The sequence below is a fragment of the Taudactylus pleione genome, unplaced genomic scaffold, assembly GCF_031769625.1.
Source record: "Taudactylus pleione unplaced genomic scaffold, aTauple2 ptg000065l, whole genome shotgun sequence".
Classification (NCBI taxonomy): domain Eukaryota; kingdom Metazoa; phylum Chordata; class Amphibia; order Anura; family Myobatrachidae; genus Taudactylus; species Taudactylus pleione.
In genome coordinates, this window is record NW_028284467.1 from 15,958,972 (window position 1) to 15,983,025 (window position 24,054).

General features: G+C 42.2%; 1 protein-coding gene across 3 annotated transcripts in view; it reads left to right on the plus strand.

Moving 5' to 3' along the window:
* Nucleotides 1–24,054, plus strand: part of HDAC7 (histone deacetylase 7) — a 348,234-nt gene that overhangs the window by 313,759 nt on the left and 10,421 nt on the right. For 2 of the 3 annotated variants that reach the window (XM_088465963.1, XM_088465962.1), the window contains 9 exons: nt 100–313; nt 823–956; nt 1,532–1,652; nt 7,544–7,593; nt 11,450–11,557; nt 12,152–12,207; nt 12,376–12,463; nt 16,760–16,879; nt 18,020–18,117. In XM_088465963.1, coding sequence (XP_088322089.1) covers nt 100–313; nt 823–956; nt 1,532–1,652; nt 7,544–7,593; nt 11,450–11,557; nt 12,152–12,207; nt 12,376–12,463; nt 16,760–16,879; nt 18,020–18,117 — 989 coding nt within the window. Of the gene's footprint in view, nt 1–99; nt 314–822; nt 957–1,531; nt 1,653–7,543; nt 7,594–11,449; nt 11,558–12,151; nt 12,208–12,375; nt 12,464–16,759; nt 16,880–18,019; nt 18,118–18,240; nt 18,316–24,054 lie in introns of all 3 variants that reach the window. The other variant, XR_015877084.1, reaches the window with a different exon arrangement.

The following is a 24,054-nucleotide window of genomic DNA, read 5'->3' on the forward strand; positions in this document are numbered from 1 at the left end:
CCTTAGTGTAGGTACCAAATATGTTTCTTAGTGATACATTTTTGGTAATGCATTTTGTTGTGACCTTGGGATTCGATAATCTTTTTATTTTCCTCTCAGGCCTATATGTGGGACCAGAGCCACCATCGACCACCCCAACACATGAAAAGAACCCCGTTGGAGACTCTGATGATTCCCCTTATGCCAGGACATCGTCCCCTGTCACGAGCAAAGTCCTCTCCAGCTTCAGCTTCTCTTCCCACTCAAGATCCTTCATCTAAAACCATGACGCTTGCAATGCCAGAACAGGCTGACACACCACGCTTCACCACAGGTAACCGTTGATAACAAACCGTGCTTCACCACAGTGATAAATAGCCATGCTTCACCACTGGTAACCGTTGGTAACAAACCATGCTTCACCACAAGTAACCGGTGATGAAAAACCATGTTATCACCCTGCCTGAGGGCATTGATTAAATCACTATAACATTATGCTAATTTCTGGTGAAGCCCCACAATACCTATATCATAGGTAAACCACACACAGTAGAAGGCACCATTCATTTTCAGTGGTCTGCCTCTAATTCTAATCACAGCTGTAAGAATTAGAGCCACGTTATGCACTATGGGCCCTATTTACTTGTGTCTGTGTTTCATCTTTCAAAGCTGGTAATTAGGCTTCCTGTTGAGCTGATTTTGGTTCAGAAATGACAAATAACACAAGTTTTTTTAATATCATTGGAAGAATTGCAGAAAAATAATCATCAGCAGCATCTGGAACAGTAATATTCAATGATGGTGTAAAGTACTATATACTTATTGTGTAATTCTACTCTCCAGGAATCGTTTATGACTCTGTGATGTTAAAGCACCAGTGTACCTGTGGAGACAATAGCAACCACCCGGAGCATGCTGGAAGAATCCAGAGCATTTGGTCCCGCTTGCAGGAGAGAGGATTACGTAACCATTGTGAAGTAAGTTCATCCAGCACAAACCAATGCAGATAGATCGGTGTTTACAATAATAGAGGGAGGGTCTAGTGAGTTTTATTGTTTTCCAGTTGATTTGTAAGTTTAAACTTGATGCTGCAAATGAAAATAAACAAATATTTATTAAAAAGGACCAGTGACAATTTTCTATCATTAAGTATATTATTCCCTCATTGTGCTCCTTTCCCATATTTGTCCAAAAGGGGGTCCGAAAACTAAAGCAAGTGCTATGCTTGTACCTGCATTCCCTCTGTCCAGTACAACCGTATACCATGACAAATGCCAGCAGGGTAGAAGCATACTGCGCTCACTACAGTACTTGCCAGACCCTGGTGACCGCTGTCACATTACAGTCCTTTGTGTGTGTTGGTAGCTTGTTAAATATGGGTGGTGTTGTGTTACTGTGACTGACTTCACATGCTTGGTGACTACAGACAGAAACCAATGCTGTGTATCTACTCTCACACTTCCCTAATGATAACAATCAATTTAAAAACATGTTTTATTTTGCTAATCGGCACAGGCTTCTGTCACAGACATTAATGATCTGTTCCTTGCAGTGTATTCGTGGTAGGAAAGCATCCCTGGAAGAGCTGCAGTCTGTACATACAGAGACTCACGTGCTGCTCTATGGCACCAATCCGCACAACAGACTCAAACTGGACAATCGCAAGCTGGCAGGTAACCTGTGCTAAGTCTTGTTACTACAACTGCACAAGCAGGACATCAGGAAATATGTATTATGTACATTATATACATCCCAGATATACACAAGATATCATTTGTATGTGAACTCTCAGGGGATTTTGATATGTCTGGATCAAAACCATCAATAAATCTAAAAAGTTATTTATGCGAGAGAACTGTTATCTTGTGGCCTTGGACAATTCGGTATCCCAGGAAGTAAAATGGTTTGTAGCGTTTGTAAAAAGCACTATGTAACATTGCATCTCGTGTGTAAAAAGCACTATGTAACATTGCATGCTGTGTGTAAAAAGCACTATGTAACATTGCATCTCGTGTGTAAAAAGCACTATGTAACATTGCATGCCGTGTGTAAAAATCATTGCGCAACATTGCATCTCGTGTGTAAAAAGCACTATGTAACATTGCATGCCGTGTGTAAAAATCATTGCGCAACATTGCATCTCGTGTGTAAAAAGCACTATGTAACATTGCATCTCGTGTGTAAAAAGCACTATGTAACATTGCATCTCGTGTGTAAAAAGCACTATGTAACATTGCATCTCGTGTGTAAAAAGCTCTAAGTAACATTGCATCTCGTGTGTAAAAAGCACTATGTAACATTGCATGCCGTGTGTAAAAAGCACTATGTAACATTGCATGCCGTGTGTAAAAAGCATTGCGTAACATTGCATGCCGTGTGTAAAAAAATTAAATAGTAATTACAACACAAATGATGAGTAAATTAGGATTGAACTTGCTGATAAAATTAGCTGTGTTCTAGATATGATCTGCTTTGCAGCAATTTCAGTAGATCGCACATTTTACAGCACATATAGAGGATTTCAGCAGAGCAGAGTGTTCCAAGGATGGAACAGACATGGGTGCTCACTACTAAGCTGTTTGAAGAGCCTTAAGGTAGAGAGTAGAAAAAAACATTGTTGACATAAGTGGAGACACCGGGCTCATAAACTGAAGACCTGTCGAGAAAAAGCACAAGAAGCAGACATTGCTCACTCTGAGGAAAGGCCAACAGTACTGTGTATTCTCCCTGTTCTCTAAGGTCCACATAGACTGAGGCACAACAACACTCCTAACCCAAACCACAGCATTCATCACACTCGCCTGACTGCCTTACTATACCGGCCTCTGGGTAGGTCTAGGTATGTGTGTGTATAGACATACATACATACACACACATACATACATACACACACATACATACATACATACACACACACATACATACATACATACATACATACATACATACATACAGACAATATAAACAGGAAAATGTCACTGAGCGGACACATTGTTTCCAGTACTCCGTATAGCCTGGCGTCATCCTTTACTACCATTGCTGACATACATCTCACGTGACGTACCAAGTTGTTGCTTGGCTGGGGATGTCTGTTTTGGATCTGTAAGAGATTTTGTTTACCGGTTCCTGCCATACAGCAATATAAAGTACGCTGTATTAGGAAATGTATGGATCGGCACACGCCAGCTGTTCTACTGGTATCTACCGTCCTATTTGACTCATCTGGTATAGATCGTACACAGTTGTAATTTAGCAACGGCCTGGGTCAAGGAGAGTTAGTAATGACTGCCAGGTAAGGGGTAAATGGGATGTTTCCCAATATAGCTGGGCCTGTCCATAGGTGACTGTTCCTTTGTAATGATCAGTATGGTCAGCATGGTGATTTTGTATATCCCTTAATTTCAGTGTTAGGAATTCTTGCTTCTAATACACACAGAATGACACATACATAACCTAATATTAAGTGTGATACCGTACCAGACAGACTGACATTCACACTTACTGCACTGTCTTTACCCATTCTTCTTTACCCTTGTGGTCAGGTTACTTGGCATTGAGAATAATCAATGAAGAGGAAAAGGCAGTGCTCAGCAATGTCAAGGGCCAGGTGGGGCCTACAGGGGGCTAGGTGGGGCCTACAGGGGGCCAGGTGGGGCCTACAGGGGGCCAGGTGGGGCCTACAGGGGGCCAGGTGGGGCCTACAGGGGGCCAGGTGTGACCTACAGGGGGCCAGGTGTGACCTACAGGGGGCCAGGTGTGATATGTCCAAACATGCAGAAAATTAGATGCGAGAATCCGAATAAATTATCTGCATGTTTTCAAACTTATTACACACCTATTCTAGGCATATGTGTATTATATAAATAATTTACACTTGCATAGATGTTATAGAAAGAAGTCGTTACCATCATAAAACAATGAAAATGGATATAAAACTATTCATATTTTTAACTACATTTATAGCTATAGATAAGGTTGTACTAGATAACTTACCCACTTTAAGTGAAAAGTTTTGAAATACAATATATTATGGGCCTGATTTAGAGGCGGACACTGTCTATGTCAGACGCAGGCCGATGTGCTCAGCTTGTGCATGTGTCCCGATGGTTACCGATGGGACGCAGAACAATTTTGGATGCAGAGAGAGGCACTTTCAGAGGGTCTTCATGGGTGGTGGCTAGCTAGACCCGGACGTGTGGCAGTCAGCGACTGCAACTTTTTTGACGGTTACAAACGGACATTCTGCTCCTCCATAGAGCTGGTGCAATGTTTGATGGTGCGACTGATGTGCGACCGATGTTTTGTCTTAATACGCAAAGCAATGATTAGCGTCGCAGCCGGTGGGCGCCTCTGTACAAATCCTATCAGCTATGGCATTAGCATAAAGGTGCAAAAAGTGGCTGCATTAGCTTCCACCTCTGATTCGTGCACTATATTTTCATATATATATAATTTGAGTAAAGTGTTTTATCATTTGAGAGCTTTCTAATTATAAAGGTGCTGTATAAGGTATATGAGGATATGTACTTACATATAGCACTTTCTTTTGTGAATCGGTAAAGGAAACCATATTTCATTTTGCTGAGTGAGTCATTGTAATGTGCTAAAGAGATGAAGAGGATGCTTTGGTTTTTTTCTGGTGTCCCAGTGCTGTTTCCCCTCCACCTCAGAGCTGGCAGTCTTCTGTGCTCATCCCATGCTTCCAATACAACCCGTTTCCATATTATATTTCAGAGGAGAAACGAATTTCAGGTCACAGTCCGAGCAATACAATAAATAGCTTCACACACAGGGCCATTCAGAGATGTATGCAACATACCTGATGGTTTGCGTACATCTCCGATGTTAGAAGACCAGCGCATACACAGGATCTGTACTGTGCATGTTACGGTATTCTACTGCGAGGTCTCTTCCAGTTCCCCAAATCAGGCTGCGGCTGTTTGGGGGCAGAGATTGGGTGGAGCCGGCCAACATTCCGAGAAATGGGAGCGTGTCGGGGCCAGGGTCTGCGTCTTCCGACGCAGAGTTCTTGGACGTGGCTGAGCAGTTCCGTTGCCCATTCTAAGTAAGCTTAAGCTTACTCGGATGGGCAATTACTGCGATTGATGGTCGCGATGGTGAGATGATGCCTCCTGCTGCATCAATATATGTTAGCATCGGTGCTGTGTCCAAAGACACAGCAGCGATACTAACTGCATCCATCTCTGAATCAAGCACAAAGTTGTCCAATGTAATAAAGGAAATCCTAATGTGCCCTCACAGTGGGACTTAGATCATCTTCTGCACACTCTGGACCTTATTCAGAGTCGGTCGCGAGCGCTGAGTGCTCGCAACCAACTCGATGTTGGTCCACAGGGCATGCGCACGACGGAGATGGCTTCGTCGTGCGCATGCAGGAGCCGCCACTAACGACGGATCACCTGTCGTTGCCGGGCTCGAAGCAGACGGAGCGAGCTGTCGATGTTGATTGACAGCTCGCTCCGTTTGCTGGGCGGGCAGGGGGCGTGCCCGGCCAAACGGAGCCGTTCCTTTCGGAACGCTTGCCGTTTTGTGGGCGTCCCCACTGACATCAGTGATGTCAGTGGGGAGCTTCCTGCTCAAACAGAGCAGGAAGCTCCCTAGGGCTTAAGGTTGACAAGACCCTTCCCTAGGGTCTCGTCGTAAGCCCCGATGGTCGCGATGGTCTTGACCATCGCGACCATCTCCCTTAGCGGTCGTTAGAGCTGTGGGTGTTAACCTACAGCCTAACGACCGACATGGAGGCGGCCGTTCAGGATGCAAGCGGCCGCCTTGTTTCTGAGCGACCGCTTGCATCCTACGACCGCCTCTGAATTAAGCCCTCTGTGCTGTCACATTTTTCGGCTTCTCCTAGGTTGCAGAAGCGTCTCCGTAGGTGAACCATCCTGGTGTATCTGAACTAAATGAGATAAATGCTGTTAGTGTCAGCATTAATGTCAATAGAAAATTATAACCTGCAAATAAGTTTTAATAACTTATAAGTTTGTTAGCAGGTGGGGTCAAACCTATTATAGGTGGTGCAATGCATGTCCATGCTACCAGTGAGCGTGCCGCCAAGTCACGGGAGTGGGTGTGGCTATCACTTTAGACACTGTTAGGCTTCCATCTATTTGCTTCAAACACACTGGCAAGGCTGTGCCCACCAATGGTAGATGCACGTGTTTCCACGCTTCACCAGCAACATCTATCAAAATCAGGACTGTTACACCACAATTATGAGTTGGCAGATAGTAACTTTCCTACCTGTTCTTTCCGCTTTCACTATTTGCTTCTGCTCCCGCTGGTATCTAATGCTACAACAGACATTTCTAGCTTTGACATTAATAGTACCTTCATATGCAAATTAGGCCTCCCTCCCTATCAGCGAAGATATGAAATAAATAAACCTATTCCCTCCAACCAGTCTCAACATTAGATTATTAGCATAGACCTTTAATAAGTAGCCATGTTAACCAGCCCCCACAGGAACTACAAATAGGGCTTTTTCCCCAAACTAGCCCTGACATTAATTCAGTAGTATTCACTTTGAATAAATCTACCTCCACCACCCATCCACAGGGGCAGCTTGAACATTAGATGTATAGCATTCACATATAATAAATGGACCTCTTTCTTCCCCAACTCAGCCCTGCCTTTAATTTACAGGTTCCAGTTCACCCAACCATATTGCCATCATCCAACCAAAAACTGAATTGCCGCCATCGCTCCATTGATCAAATAATATCCCCCAACCCCCAAGAAATGAATTTCCCATACCCTTGCCCCAACGTTTAATCAGTGTACACCAGCAAGAGTAACATTGCATTAAAAGCCCTCCACCCTATTATGTCTGCCTGCCTGCTCACATTGGGGCACGCATGCTCACACACGCCCTATAGGCATCACCTGCTGTCAGTGGGGGGACAGATGGGGGGAGTCTGCGTGTGCACAGAGGAGGAAGGGACATATCATGGTGATCTATGATACGTTTGCATGCCTCCTTCCCATCCCCTAACAGTGTTGTAGAATAAGAAAAGCTGCATAGATAATTGTTTCCCATCTCCAGGATCAAAATGCATATTTACAAATTATCTTTATTACATTTGTTATAATTCTGGTCATCAAATAATTAGAACTATGCTTCAAGATGCATGTAATAGCTAATTATTACACACTATTTCATTTAATTTTTCATCTCCACTGTAAGCCTTGTGCTGTTTAAACCATATGCCTGTCGGCCACTATCTTATTTGTCCGGTGTTCCTATAAACTCTGAAGGAAATGAACTGTTTCAGGTAGTCTGTGCCAGACCCGGTACACCAAACAGATGGTTTAGGTCTGCGGTGTACAGCCTGCCGAATACTAATACAAGATGTAGTCCTGTAACAACTGAAGGTGCCAAACTGCCTCTGTGTATTGTAAATAACTAATGATTACTGAATCATCAAAGGCATCATCACCACTTTAAATCTATATATATGCGTAATAATTCTCAAAAATACACATACGTACGTACATACAATGGCAGTTTATTTTATATTCGTAACCATCTCCTATTGTTTTCCAGGCATTCTAGCTCAGAGGATGTTCGTCATGCTGCCATGTGGGGGACTTGGGGTGAGTACAAGCTTAAGGATATTTTTCTTATTGGCCTTCTTAGAGCAAATATATACATCGATCATTCGTAATTCAGGAATATGCATCCTTACCCTAAATATTAAAGGGCAGACTCCTTTTTCCCAAGAACACAAAGTTGATTTTTGCAGCGGGAATTAAAGTGGCAAATTTTTGCTTTAAAATCAAAACCCAGCTCCACTGTTTTGTTTTTGTTTTTTTTAAATTTATGCTTTGAATTCCTACTGCAAAAATCGATGAAACTTCACATATAACTCTTCACGAGGCTATTGCAGAGTAGCCTGTGCTTTGGCAGATGTATTGTTTAATATGGATATATATATATTACAAATGTTTCCTCATAATGAGCCTCCAGGACCTGTGCAACTCTGCTTGCGCCGAGCGTCCTTTTCACCCGAAAATGTGTCTTAGAAGCAAACGGATACGTCAAACTGCTTCACAATACTACAGTGATCCATTTGATATGTGACACCTGTGCTTCGTATATATAGGGCTTGACTCAGAGCCGCTCGCTAGATGCGTTCGAACGCAGCGAAAGTATGGAAATCTGCGATCACACGGCAAGGTATTAGCACGCCCACTATGTCTTGGCGTGCGATCACGCTGTGTATGCAGATGCCCACCAACCTGTCTTAAGACACTCACTTATGCACGTCATCTCCAGGATGTGTATGCAACCATCGGTAACATTAAGTACCATCGGAAGCGAACGCAGTTGACCATACTCTACCGCAAGCACTGCAAGTGCTTCAGTTTGTATAACAACCAGGTGACGTGTACTATGATGCTGCGTCTTAATTATGCACGCCAATGAAACGGCGTTAAGACGCCCAGGCACACCTGCATTTGCACCACCACTCCCACGTTTCCAGCGACCAACCCTTGTCACCACCCACCAACGGCTTCTGCTGTCACTCATTCAAGCGAGGTGTCTATGTGCAGCGAGTGAGTGCTTCACGATCGCATGTACTGGTTCGCAAACGCACACTGAGATGCATACGCATGCACAGAATGCAAACATCAACTGGCTGCGTGGGAACGCGTCCTAGCGAGCGGGTCTGAATCAGGCCCATGATATACAACAGACCTTGGATGGAAAAAAGCTGCGACCGCTGTATCGTAGCACTTCATGTACAGGTTTAGACTCTGTAACACAGATGTACCAGTGTTAAGTATCAAATAAATCAGGGCCTGATTCAGAGCTGGACGCTCTTTAAGAGCGCTCGCTCTGAATTAGGGCGTTTTTTTTTTTATTATTTTTGTTTTGGCCTCCTGGCCGCTCGCATAGCTGTGGGTGACCACCCACAGCTTTTGCGAGCGGCCAGGTGATGGTCGCAACCATCTCGACCATCGGGGCTTGTGATGAGACCCTTGTGGTAGGGTCTCGTCCGTCGCAAGCCCCAGTGAGCTTCCGGCTCTAAATAGAGCTGGAAGCTCACCACTGACATCACTGGTGATGTCAGTGGTCCCTCCCACAAACGGGAGGCGCTCCTTCACTTTACTTTACTTTACTTCCCGCCTCCAAAACGGGGTGAGTTGTCAATTACAATCGACAGGCCCCGTTTTAACAAAAGATTTGGAAACTGCATTGAACTCAATGAGAAAATTGCGGAAATGCATATCCTGTTTTTTATTTTTACCATTGCTGGAAAATAATTGCTGCCGTTTTGGTAAGAGACCCGTAGCGATGGGGCGCCTGTCGCTGGCCGGGTCTCGCGCATGTGCACGCTGGAGGCGGCGCATGCACAGGGGGCAAACATAGACCCGCTGGCGAGCGCATAGCTCTCGCGAGCGGGCCTGAATCAGCCCCTCAGTGCAGTCTTGTGAATCCGTTTGTTGTATTTTTGGCAAAAAAGATGCTCGGTGCAAGCAAAATAAGATGACACCTGGGGCGCCGAGAAGGGATGTTTGGTGCGCCTGCAGCAGTAGTGTATGTATGAGGACACACACGTGTGTGTGTGCGTGTATACCGTAGATATGGCTATATAACCCATATAATGTTATATATGTGGTTGCATAGTATATGCTATCTGTACTGTATAAATGAACTATAGCCTGGCTGCTCCTGCGAAATCTGCCTGGTCCCTACTACAATATGAAATTAGTATTACATTTATACTATGTATATTTTAAATTAACTTTACTCTCTCTCGTGTTATTCCATTTGTCTACGCTGTATGTTGTCCCTATAGACATGTTTTTTAATACTAGAACACAACATACTGTTTCTGTTGCTTCTCCTCATTCTTTCAGCATGTATATTCCTCTCCGATGGGGAACCTATATATCACACACCACAGTTCTTGCTGACAGTGGGGAACTTTGATGTTCAGCTCTTCAAGGTCACACCTCTTTATAGAGACAGTAGGAGTGCATGGTCCCAAATGTCCCCTTTGATAAGATTACAGCTAATGGTACTTTAGAAATCACCTACCTTATCCTACAGGGAAAATGGGATCCTTTCATCTAACACATGGGACACGTGAAACCCGAAAACACATTCCTTTACTCTTAACTGTTCCACAAAGGTTACTTCAATGTTACTTTCATTCCCCTGGACTTGCTGTACCTCAGCAAAAGTTGCCTTCAGATGTAACCTGTCTAGGACCATATGTCCTGCAGAAGACATCCTTCTCTGTCCTAAGAGATACAATGAAGTGTGTCTATACTAGCAGTCCCCACCACTGATTCACCCATCGCGAGCCATGTGCCAGGCCATCCAAACCTCAGGGGATGATTGAGTTAAGGCCTCGCATATGCCTTTCATTAGCCCAGAATCCCCCAGGTTTTTCCGTGTCTCCTTTGTTATTTCCCTGGCGCTGACGCGACTCTGATGGAAACAAGATGTTTCACGGGAAATGAAAGAAGAAGAAGAAGAAAAAAAAAGATAAAATAAATTCCTTTCCAGTGCGTTTATTCCTAAAAACAAACCATAATTGAGATCAGAGAAACGGGCAGGCAGAGGGTTTTAGGCTGCAGCCTCACCCAAAATCATTAAGGGTTTTATTCATAAGCACTTGAAGACCTGAGCCTGCGAGTCCTCCGGTAATACAATTAGACACTATAGTTAGGTTACCAGATGACGTTTGGAAAATACATTTATAATAACAAAAGATTTGGAAACTGCATTGAACTCAATGAGAAAATTGCGGAAATGCATATCCTGTTTTTTATTTTTACCATTGCTGGAAAATAATTGCTGCTGTTATGTCTGTTTTGTGACTAAGACCAACTACAGCTTCCCATCAAACACTATACACCTGTTCACAGGCTGAGGCTTATTTACTAACATGGTATAATATGCACCAATGTGCTCTACCCATCGCTACCAATCATATTCTAATTGTCTTTTTTTTAGGATTCTTTATAAAATGATAGCAATTGTTTGGTTCTGCACCATCTATTTCAGTGAAGAGATAACTTCATAAGAAAGAGAAAGCAATAGATAATGCATGAAATAATATGGCTGTACATGGTATTGTTACTAGACATGCAAGATTAATGCATAGAAATACTCTACAGTCTACTGGTACTGAAATAAAAGTTATTAAGCTTTATTTTGTTTGTCGTCAATTAAAAGCGCACCCGTCTCCTACACATTGTAGAGGCAGCCATAGTGCAAGCTAAGGCAATATACAGTACTTGAGAATGAAGTTACCCATAATGCATTTCTCATGTCACTGGTACTGAGGGAACTGAAAGGCTACGTTCTGAAAATTACCTTCATTGCGTGTGTAGGTGTCAGGTGCCATTTAAGTGATGTGGCCGACCTACTGAGTCTACTCTTACCACCTTTTTGTGTGTTAGCTCTCTCTTACCGTGCGCTTTCCAATCACAGGTGGACAGCGACACCATCTGGAATGAGCTACATTCCTCAAATGCTGCCCGCTGGGCCGCTGGCAGTGTGATAGACCTCGCGTTTAAAGTTGTCACACGAGAATTGAAGGTATGTGACATGGACCTTATTGTTTATTCATGCCAAGTAACCTTCGTTAGAGTATCTCCTCTGCCTTTAGAAGTCAATGCTGGCAGAGAAGACATAGGGCTATATTTATGAACGGCAGCTGTTTTGTAATTTACATTTTAAAGTGGCACTAACATTCGTTGTAAAGCGCCACCATGTATTACACTGAATGTGAGTGCTGCTTTAAATTTTCAGCTTCAACCCGCCTAGAAGTGTTGGCTTACAAAAGCCGCCACTTTGTAAATATAGACGGTATTCTTAACAGATTATACTGAGATGACAATATTTTGTCTTTTCAGGAAAATAAAGTTTTTTTTCTTTTTGAACATTTATTTGTGTTTCTCCAACCAACCCAACAACGTAATCTATTGATGTTTATTTGAAATTCAAGGAATTCTGACTTCATGTTATGATTCCAGTTCACACTTCCTACTTCATATTTCTAACATGGATGATCTGTATAATAGAATTCAGTGTCTGTCTTTTGGGACCTGACAATAGTTCTTCAGTCCCATAGCTGAAATAATAAATGTAATCTTGCAGTCAGCTCCTCAGACTCTCTCTTCTTGGTTACAGAATGGATTTGCTTTGGTGAGGCCCCCGGGACATCATGCTGACCCATCTACAGCCATGTACGTACAGTATATGCTTTATTCATATGGCTGGTAACACTGCTGGGGATACATAGTCCTAATAGTTAGGCCTATGGGTGTTTCTGTGTGTGTGACCGCATGTCCAGCTAATCAGTAATGACAGTGTTTATCATAATGTTACTGACACTAGCTTTACTGTCTCCTCAGGGGGTTCTGTTTCTTCAATTCTGTGGCCATTGCTGCTAAGCAGTTGCAACAAAGGCTAGATGTAAGGAAAATCCTTATTGTGGACTGGGTGAGTGGCATTAAATTATAATCTGTATACTTCAGAACTGCTAGTTTACCATCCCTACTGTATACATTAAACATGCGGATATTAATGGCATTGGTGGAGCCAGTAGTCACAAGACTAAAGGTATGACCTTTCTTATCTGTATGTACAGTGCAGCCGGAAAGTATTCACAGCGCTTCACTTTTTCCTCATTTTGTTATGTTACAGCCTTATTCCAAAATGGAATAAATTCATTTTTGCCCTTCCAATGATCATCCTTGAGATGTTCCTACAGCTTAATTGGAGTCCATCTGTGGTAAATTCAGTTGACTGGACATGATTTTGAAAGACATACACCTGTCTATATAAGGTCCCAAACTTGACAGTGCATGTCAGAGCACAAACCAAGCATGAAATCCAAGGAATTGTCTGTAGACCTCCGAGACAGGATTGCCTTGAGGCACAAATCTGGGGAAGGGTACAGAAAAATATCTGCTGCTTTGAAGGTCCCAATGAGTACAGTGGCCTCCATCATACGTAAATGGAAGAAGTTCGGAACCACCAGGACTCTTCCTAGAGTTGGCCGGCTGTCTAAACTGAGCGATTGTGGGAGAAGGGCCCTAGTTAGGGAGGTGACCAAGAACCCGATGGTCACTCTGTCAAAGCTACAGCATTCCTCTGTGGAGAGAGGAGAACCTTCCAGAAGGACAACCATCTCTGCAGCAATCCTCCAATCAGGCCTGTATGGTAGAGTGGCCAGACGGAAGCCACTCCTTAGTAAAAAGCACATGGCAGCCCATCTGGAGTTTGCCAAAATGCACCTGAAGAACTCTCCGACCATGAAAAACAAAATTCTCTGGTTTGATGAGACAAAGATTGAACTCTTTTTGGCGTGAATGCCAGGCGTTATGTTTGGTGGAAACCAGGAACCGCTGATCACCAAGCCAATACCATCTCTACAGTGTGGCATGGTGGTGGCAGCATCAAGCTGTGGAGATGTTTTTCAGCGGCAGGAACTGGGAGACTAGTCAGGATAGAGGGAAAGATGAATGCAGCAATGTACAGAGACATCCTGGATGAAAACCTGCTCCAGAGCGCTATTGACCTCAGACTGGGGCAACGGTTCAGCTTTCAGCAGGACAACGACTCTAAGCACACAGCCAAAATATCAAAAGGGTGGTTTCAGGACAACTCTGTGAATGTCCTTGAGTGGCCCTGCCAGCGCCCAGACTTGAATCCGATTGAACATCTCTGGAGAGATCTGAAAATGGCTGCGCACCGACGCGTCCCATCCAACCAGATAGAGCTTGAGAGGTGCTACAAAGGAGGAATGATCGAAACTGCCCAAAGCTACAGTAGGTGTGCCAAACTTGTGGCATCATATACAAAAAGAATTGAGGCTCCCGCCTCCCGAAAATCGGGTGCCGCTCCCGACACCCCGCAAGACTAGGCAAGTCCCCCGGAATGGGTGCCGGCACCCCGCTAAACCCCTGCGCCAGCCCCTAAAGTGGGCGGTGTGGGGGTGTGATGACGCGATTCGTGCTGAATCGCGTCATCGTAGCCCCGCCCCCTGCCTTATAATGCCAGTAATATTGGCATTATAAAGCGGGGGTTGCGGGGCCATGATGACTCGATCGCGTCGGCACACCCCCGCTCCGCCTATTTGTCCCGCCCCCATCCTCCCTGCTGGACGGACATACCGAAATGTCGGCAAGTATATGCTGTAATTGCTGCCAAAGGTGCATCAACAAAGTATTGAGCAAAGGCTGTGAATACTTATGTACATGTGATTTCTTATTTTATTTTTTTCATTAAATATGCAAAAATCTCAAAAAAACTTTTTACGCGTTGTCATTATGGGGTATTGTGTGTAGAATTTGGAGGACAAAAATTTATTTATTCCATTTTGGAATTAGGCTGTAACATGACAAAATGTGGAAAAAGTGAAGCGCTGTGAATACTTTCCGGATGCACTGTATATACGCACAATACACCTAGGTCGGCCTGGTATTGCTTTGTGTGGGCTCAAAATGGCAGCAAGGCCTGATAAGAAAGATTGAAATTGATCAGATCACATTTGGGCAATACCAGAAGATTATCAGCCTACATGTGGTCCCCTTGTTTGCAGGAGGTGAGCGGGCCGCTCAGCCAGAGAGCTTAAAGGCAGTTTGTAACTAGTGAACCGTGCATTTTACTTGAGAGTTCTGAGGACTCAGGAAATGCGTTCTTGATGCTTGTCGTATAGAATGGGTAAAGAATAAAAGGCCGCGCATGCGCATAACACCGGTTTCTAAGGACTGCATCTGCTGCAGCCTCTAGAAGCCGTGTAGGACTGCCCAAAAGGCAGAGCAGCGGCTTCCACTGGAAGCACACTCTCTGCTAATCGCAGCCCGGACTGGCAGTACCAGGGGGAGAAAACACCACTCCTTGGGACTGCCTATCCTGTGTGTGATTGGCAGGTAATGCTTCCAATGGGAAGCCACTGCCAGTCACAGTGTAGTCAGTGCAGTCATAGACTACAACTGGCTCCCTGAGGTGGCAGATTTTACTGGGGGGGCTGCAGCCCTGTAGGCGCTAGGTAAAATCCACCACTGGTTAAAATGATGAAAGGAGTAAAAGTCATTGTTTAAATATCCAATTAAGTAAATATATAAGTAATTGTTTGTGGGTTGTAATGTAAAATGTAAATGAAAACAGTATATTTGATGCAAGTTCATACTCTTCACGACCACCATGCTACCGTACTTCAGCTGCAGGTTACTTTCTCCTTCAAATAAAAAGATCCTTTTTAGCAAATTAACTCTTTGTAGCCGTATCATGTAATGTTTTAGGGAAGAAAATCTCATTATTGCTCCTGACCTAATAATCACCTCAGACTTTCTTTGTAAATAAAGAGCAGAGGAAGTGTCCCCAGCAAGGCCAACGCAGCACAAAAGTTGTTCTACTCATTATGCCATAAACTTCCTCCAGTCAGGAAGGGGTTAAGGGCACTTTTATAGAACACTGCTTCATCTGTGTCTAATTAAATTATAAGGTGCTAGGGAGGATTTGTTAAGTTGCTTATTGTTTTGTGGTATGATATTCTATACATTATGGTTACAAAAAGTTTTATATAATTCTTTTTAGACCTAGAATGTATTCCTGATTGCCCGTTCCCTTACCCTTGGCACCAGGACAGTATTTTGCTGGTCCCGTGGTTTCGCTTAGTAGCAGTACTGTACACTAATGGTCTATAATTTAGTAAGCCGTTAGTTGTATAACTTCTGGTTTGGAATTGAGCCGCCATTGTTTTTCTTGTGGTGTGTCGGTTTGGAGGTGACCTCCTGTTTAAGATTGTGGCAATATTCATTCATCATTTTAAGCTGTGGTGGGCAGTAGATACCGGTGCCTCTTTGTGATGGTGTAAACTTGCGGGTTCTGTGGCTTTGTCAGGAGCAGTGTGTATTTGTTTATGTGCAAAGCTTCTCCTAATTTTCCAAGATGTGTATGGTTTAGTGCTTGGTTTGGTCTAAACCTGCAAACAAATGTATAATTAGTGCTTTCTAGTAGAGCGTATGACATCTTCAACGTGTAATGGAGGAGGGTGGCTGTAGACTGACTCATTATGGGCATCCATTTTGGCTACATTACTTGCTGATGTCATCAAATTTGAACAGAGTAATGCAAAAACCTATTCCTACTTTGCAAGTCATACCAGATGATGTAGGGTTTTGAGGTGGCAGAAGGGGACAGTGGTAGCTCACTACAGATAACCCCCAAAGATAAACTCATCACAGGCTAGTATTACACACACTAGGGAGCTTGTTTAGAATATGGTTATAGATAGAATAGGGGTTATTTTGCAAATAATGTAATTGCTTGGTTACACTCAGTGGATAAAATGTGCTCCATTTAGTAATATAAATAGTGGTAATAAGTGGATGAAAAGTGGTCACAGCAACACCTCAGACGGCCACAGTAATATCCTAAACAAGGCTTTGAGAATATTAGTGTCACGGATTCTTAGTGATTCAATGAACTTCTTATTGTGGCTATTAGTACAGCAGACTTACTCCACTGTGTGTTCATGGTTTACATGATTGCTAAAGGTTGTGGCCCAGTCTTATTTGTATTTTGATGGCAATAATGGTAATAGCCGGTTATCATGTGTATTTTTGGTTTGCATAATAGACAGTTTGCAGACTCTTCCTCTGCAGCCTTGATCTGTGTTCTATATAATAATTGTAGAATAATACACAGTACTTTTGTACATTGTTCTCATAAGCACCTATTGTTGTTGTTGCATTTTCTAACAATATGTTCAATGTCCTTCTCCCCCAGGACGTGCACCATGGTAACGGGACACAAAGAGTATTTTACAGAGACCCAAATGTACTGTACATTTCCCTCCATCGACATGATGATGGCAACTTCTTCCCTGGGAGTGGCGCTGCTGATGAGGTGATCGCTGTCTCAGTAACGACACTAGTAGTTTAAACCCACGGCATTCACCCCACTTCCTGTATACTAATTGCTTGTTGCCAAGGCTGATATGGTCTTTGGCTTATAGGATCCTTAGTGACTATACCTGTTCACCGCAGCCCAACCCTGGCAGTTTCTTACTATGGCAGAATTGGGTTTGAAAAAAATGATCTTGGGTTGGCATTGCTGATCACATGCAGCCTCTACTAGAGAGGGGACTCTGGGGGATGAAGGGCTGAGAGGATTTTGCATTGTAAACAGTTTATCATCATCTCTTTGATATTTTGAGGAACAAAGGATTTTACGAGAAAGGGGGAGGGAAGATGCAGAACAGATGGGAATATGCATTCTTGCCCAAAATAACTCCTTTGAAAACAATGTTATAAACGTGACAGACAGAACACTTGCATTTCTACGTTTGAAGCCTGCAAAAAAAACTTTTATCACCTAAACTGTTAACCTTTTAGCTGCACACAGAGTCAAAGACATCAAGTTTCCAGTCAGAATCCTTTTATCTTGAGAAAATCCTGCTCGTTCCTGTGTTATTTTTGGGTAGTTGTCTTATCAGACTAGATACTATTTTTGCCATATCCCTGAACAAAGCAAGTGATAAAGGGCCACGTTCAGCATATCTCTAGTACTGGTCCTGTAGAAACTCAACATTTTGTTCACATTGCACTTTGTTTTATTTCATATGATATAAATGTACAACAATAGTCACCTTGATGGAATCTTCTTAGCTTCTATAATGATGTCACTATGTCTAATTGCTGAGTTTATGCTAGCTGCCCCTAAGGTTACTCCAAGCCTGTACAGAGGCACCATTTTTGGCATATTTTTGGGGTAGCTTCTTCATGCATGATTTCATTTGCACAAATCTCAATCGTCCACGCCCCAAGATGAAGGCAGCCCCTCCAAAATTAGGGCTCTCAATAGCATTTAAATGGATTTTCGGGGACATGTGCAAAATGGTATGGGTTGGCAGTGCAGCAAGACCCCCTATGCATAGGAACATCTAGTTGTATGGTTCAGCTTTAAGCCGTGACATCTCATATTCACATCATTGTGAGTTTGTATGTGATTCTTAGCTGGTGTGCTTACATGTTTTCTTGACCGCAGGTCGGTGCCAACAGTGGAGAAGGCTTCAATGTCAATGTAGCATGGGCAGGTGGTTTGGAGCCCCCTATGGGTGATGCAGAATATCTTGCAGCCTTCAGGTGAGTCTCCATGTTTTTCTCTGCCCTGTCCTTGCCTTGTCCCTATTTTTCTAGGTTTCCTACCTCCTCTTCTCTGCTCCCACTTTTCACTCCTTTTCGTTTCTGTCTTTTCTGACCTTGTAGTGCAATTTAGTGCTGGTGGAATGTGCCGGATGAGGAGAGCTGGGGACTGAAGCCCTCTGGGTGTCCACAGTACAGGTATTATCTGGGCAAGATAAGTGCAGCCCTCTCCCCATAAGACATTCATATCTTTATTTACACACAACACAGGCTGCTAAAAGATTCTGGTCCAATACACCCTGGGCTGGTAATCCGACAGGAGTGCCAATACACACTTTTTCAAGTAATTGCACTGTCACCTTGTGAAGCTATTCTCACGCACAGCCTTAACAGACTGAACGAAGTACGTAGATCCATGTGGTCATTATTCACATGTGGGCATTTAATGCATGGAGTATACTAATAATTGAATTGCGCTGCTTGGAGTGTTCCTAAATTAACCGATGTGCTTAGAGAGTGGCATGCAGCCCATTGGCAAGCAACGTAAACCCGAACAGTCTACATATAGTAACACCAGTCTTCACTACCAGCACCGGTCCACCTTCCTGTCCCTCTGACTTCTGGCTTGCTGAAAACCTGTTTCTAGCCTCCTTCTAAGCTGTGTCTTTTATGGCGGAGATTTGTTATGCTGTCCAGGAATACTCTGCGGCCTGCACCGAGTACTGTATGCCTTACTGTAGAACCCGGGTCAATGAAAATAAACCTTCAGTTTTATTGGTTTGTACATGCTGCCCTGCAATTTAAGTGCTTTTTCTTTATTTGGTTCCATTTGTATATGGCACAGAGCTGTACCTTGTCCCAGGATAGTAAAAAGAAACAACTTGAGTATAATTACAAGGCTGAAAGGTACAGGAGAAAGCCAGTCCATTAAAGCAATTGGGGGCTATTAATGGAAACTGGTGCAGAGGGAAGAGTTGTTGTTCATAGCAACATCTGGTTCCTATGGCAACATCACCTTTTATATTTTGCACCAATTCTCATAAGTCTGACAATTTAGTAAAAGGGAATAATTTGATGATAAAAATGTAATATGTTAAACATTGCATCTAGCTTTATTTGGGACCCTTTGAAGGTTACGTTTCAGTGTTTGCATACATAAAAGGAAGCAGAAATGTCACAAGAGAAATGATACATTTTCCAGCTTTATTTGCATTAAACGTATAATACAGTCACAATGGACTTCTATGATCTATCAGGGTAGGTAATCTTGTGTGTTGCCTTCAATATATAAAATACCTTCCAGTGCTTACAGACTCCTACTGTATTGTCACCACATTTTTTAAAGGGTATTCAATTATAAAAAATCAAAATGACAAAACAATAATGCAGAGTATACATTTTCCCCTGCAGTACTGTACTTGAGCTTTGGCATAAATATATTAGTGTATAACAGATACTAATATATTTATGCCAATACTCAAGTACAGTACTGCAGGGGAAAATGTATACTCAGCATTATTGTTTTGTCATTTTGATTTTTAGAATGTAATTGTCTTTTATTATTGTTGCGTTGCCATTTTACATCATGTGCTATCAGTTATGTAATTAACAAAACAGGAGACCGGAAAAGCCACATTAAGCACCTATTAGCCTATGACTAATAAAACAAAACAAAACCCTGCAAGTGGTATAGAATACACACTGTAATTTTTCTCTGAAACCACCACATTATAGTTTGTATGTAGCATTTTTGTTAACTAGGAGACTGCAAACCTATCACTTTCCCCTCCCTACCTGCTGACTCAGGAGAGAGAAGCCTAATTTACATATCCTGAGAGAGCAGATGCAGATCTGCTATAGAATAATGTACAGGAGACGTTGCTTGGAATGTGCATTCTTGTGTGTTTTATTGTGATTACCATTTGCATGTTTGTGTTATAATGCAGTGTGCAGAGGTAACACGTCTCTGTTATTTTTGATATGGCAGTAAAAAAAATAGTCTCTTTTCTTAAAAATAAAAAGTTGCATTAAACAGGCAAGGAATAAAATGTCTATAATTGTGGATGATGATAACAATAGAAATCATTCTTATTAATATTATTGAAGCACACAAACCTTGGTTTGGGGAAATTGCACGTCCTGACATATCCCCCATAGCCTATTCCTTATTTAAGCATTATTTTCAGTGAATCGAGATCTCTGCATTTGACGGCTGCAGTCGCTGTACGGTGTTTTCTCTGTGCTCCTTGCAGTGATTGTCTCAGTTATAAGATTTGTACTCACACTTCATATCACATGAAAACGCTGATCTGGGAGTAAGGCCATCATGTGCAGCGTCTTCCGATTCTTATCACCAGCTATTTAAATAAACATGAGGCAGCCATTTATTCCTCTGGTTTGCACCATTTAGTTTATGATGGTGTTCAAACAGGGAACGTCTATCAGCATAAGTGAGGTAAGGCGTATTTGTACATTTACTGTTTTCAGTGACATAAAAACCAATCAAAATGGGAAAGACATTATTATTACATTAGGAGTTTTGTAACCGGTTACAACAAACAACAACGTTCCTGAAAATGAAGTACCCTATCAAGATATTCTCAAAAGTGGGAAAACATTACTGTAATCTATTTTTAACAGAAAAAGTTCAATGGTTTCAAACTTTACCGAAAAATCTCAGATGTGTTAAATAGGATGTCATCTGTCATTATATTTAGCAAAATGTCGGGGAACACTTTTTAAAATCGATTGTGAAAATCGCCCTCATTATATCCTTACCACCACTTTAAGTGGCACTTATTTTCTCATATATCTTTAGTGCAAATGTCTCTAATTGCTAATTTTTGCTGCAAAACAGAGATGAGCAGAAGGCGCCTCACCGATTGGGCATTGTCCTGAGTATTTTCACCTAAACAGCATTCATTGTAATTTAATGGCAATGACTTTTGATAAAATATGGTAAAAGTGCATACAGTATATGTAAGAAAGGAACTTGTAATGGGCACTAAATAAAGGCAAGCCGCTAACTGTATATGTCATTTTGGCCACTCAAAACTGTCCAAATCCATTTTTATGTAATTAATGTAATTATTGTCAAAGCAGTCTGTGGTGAGGATTTAGCATTGAACGCCCAGTGGTTGGGGATTACAAGCAGGGATTGCAGCTGATGGAGGCTGAACCAGCAATTTTGGCAAAATTTGTGGGACCAGACCAGCTGCCTAATGCTCGTAGGTTCACCAACCCTTTTAAAAAATTTATAAATTGTCAGATTTATAAATAAATCTGCAAATGCCATAGTGGCCTGACTGCTGTCCTTTATATTAGACTATTTTATACTCTACAATATGTAATAGCACTTTGCATTTATACACAGGTACTTTTGTAACCCGATGTCATCATTGTATAGCTTAGAGCGTTATTTTAGGTCCCTAGTAAACCAGGACTGTTGTACCAGGACTGTTGTGCTTAATAAACTCATTCTAATCACAATTACTAATTCAGTAAAGTGGTGTAATTTCTTTATTACCCGTAAATGACCATTTTTAATGGGAATTCAGCATATCTAATGGCATTGTTTTGTAAAACTGCTTTTCCATTTAATTGAGTCTATTATAGATCTCTGTGACAGCACATATGCCAATTTCACACAAGGATTCTCACAATTTATATTCATACGTGGGATTTTATCATAAATAGTTGCAGATTTTTAAAAATGTCAAATTTTTCCCTGCAGTTGTCAAGCCATACTGAGGTACATTTTTATATATCTATCTATATATATATATATATATATATATATATATATATATATATATATATATATATATATATATATATATATATATATAGTGCAGTCTAATAATTTAGTGGGGTATTCATAAAAGCTTAGAGAGACAATTGTGAAAGATAAGTACCAACCAATCAGCTCCTGTAATTTTTCAAGCACAGCCTGTAAAGTGATAATTTAAGATAAAACAAATGGTTATAAAACAAGCCACTGTGTTGACTGTGAGATACTGTATTATGTCTGAGTTGTGCAGTGAATGTCTTTAGTGATACTATATTATGTCTGAGTTGTACAGTGGGTATGCAGTCAGGAAGCTGACAGTCGAAATGCCGACAGCCGGCTTCCCGATGGGACGAATGATAGGCGTCAAAATCCCGACACCTTTCATTATCCCTACGGACGCCCGGCATACTGAACAAAGGTAAGCCGGGCGGGGGGCATGGACAGCTGCGGGGGGAGGGGCATTAATTCCGCCGGTATGTACTTAGAAATGCGATTAATATCGCAAAACGCATCTCTCCCAATAAGAGCTGTCCTTTGCTGTAGGTAGATGCTAGAGGGACCTCTGGGTTTATTACCCATGTCCATCTGCGCATGCGCAGAACCGAGCATGCAGCGGCGTGGGACACTTGGAGGGGTCCAATTTGGATCTCTCTCAGAAGAAACCAGATAAGAAGCTCATATGCTTCCATTGGGTAACGCCATCTAAAGATGGTGTTACCCACCGGGTACAAAGCTCCAGAATGGATCACATTCCAGAGCTTGGTACATATGGAAATGCGTTTTCAGAGTTTTGGCCGCATTTTCATGCTTAGTACATCCCTCCCCGAGTTGTGCAGTGAATGTGTTTAGCCAAATGGAATGTTAGATGTGACTGCTGCAGTGCTTTAATTCTCTTCCACATTAAGAGATTGCCTCTTCCTGCCCACCAGCCCCCTTCACTATTTTCTACATCTGGATTAGTTTTACTTGAAAGGGAGTCTATAAATAGGTTTTCTGCACAAAGAAAGCATAATTCTGCTCACGGCTTCGCTCACAATCCTTATTTCCTCATTGCTAGTTTTTATGAAGCACTGCATCTACTGAGATTGTAAGCTCTCCGGGATAGCTAATTACAGGGAACAAGAGGCATGTGCATTTATGTATCATTTTACTATATACTGCAATAGAACAAGTCTGTGATAATATAGCTGGATATTTCTGCATGGAAATATGTTTACAGTTGTAGCAAGTGTACACTCAGCCTAAAAGCACCAGTCACTTACACACATAGGAGGCAGACATTTTGTGAGCTTAATAAATATTCCGACCACTATAACCCATACTTAGCTGCATATTTAATGTCTCTGCTCCAAGAGAACCTGGATGGCATGTCCAGGCGGGTGGTGGTGTCTGCGTGGCCTTGCAAATCTCATTAGTGCAACTTCCCTGTACAATGCCGCAATTGAAGGCAGCGAGTGGGGCCATGATGACCTGTTCCAGTGCTAATCACACCATCGGGCTTCATCACGCGTGCTTGAAAGATATTAGTATTCACATGAATGTTAATTCACACAACAAAATGGCTTCCCTTATTTTAAATCGCTGCATTTCCAACTCATTGTGACATAACAGCTGTTCTTCATTATGTTTTTTTTGGCTACTTTTATTTTTTTCCCTATCTGAACGGAATGTCACTGTCCTGCTACTGATCCCCTTTGTGCACCTCATCTTTGTGAATTTTACGTAATTTAAAAATTCAAGGAATGTGAATGACAATTCTACGGGCTGTAAGGCGAGCATAAGCCTGGAATATATATCAAGCTGGTCCATGCTTACCTCCTTTTATTTATTTTTTGCCCTTTCATCTGCTAAACGTTGCAAAGGGTTGAATAAGCACTTATTGTATTTATCGCTAATTGAAGATTTGCCGTTACGGTCTTACTTTGCTATTACATGCTTCTTTTCTTCTTTAGTTTAACCTTACAAGGTCCCCATGTTTTTTATTTAAGCAACTTGTTCCACAATAATGCACACAACATTACCTGTAGTCTGTATTGGCCTAACCATAGCCTAATACCTGAATTACAATTGCAATGAGCAACATGAAAACTAGCAGCATTTTTGCAAACCCTACAGGGACTATGGGTTATTTCACTCCTGTTTTGCTC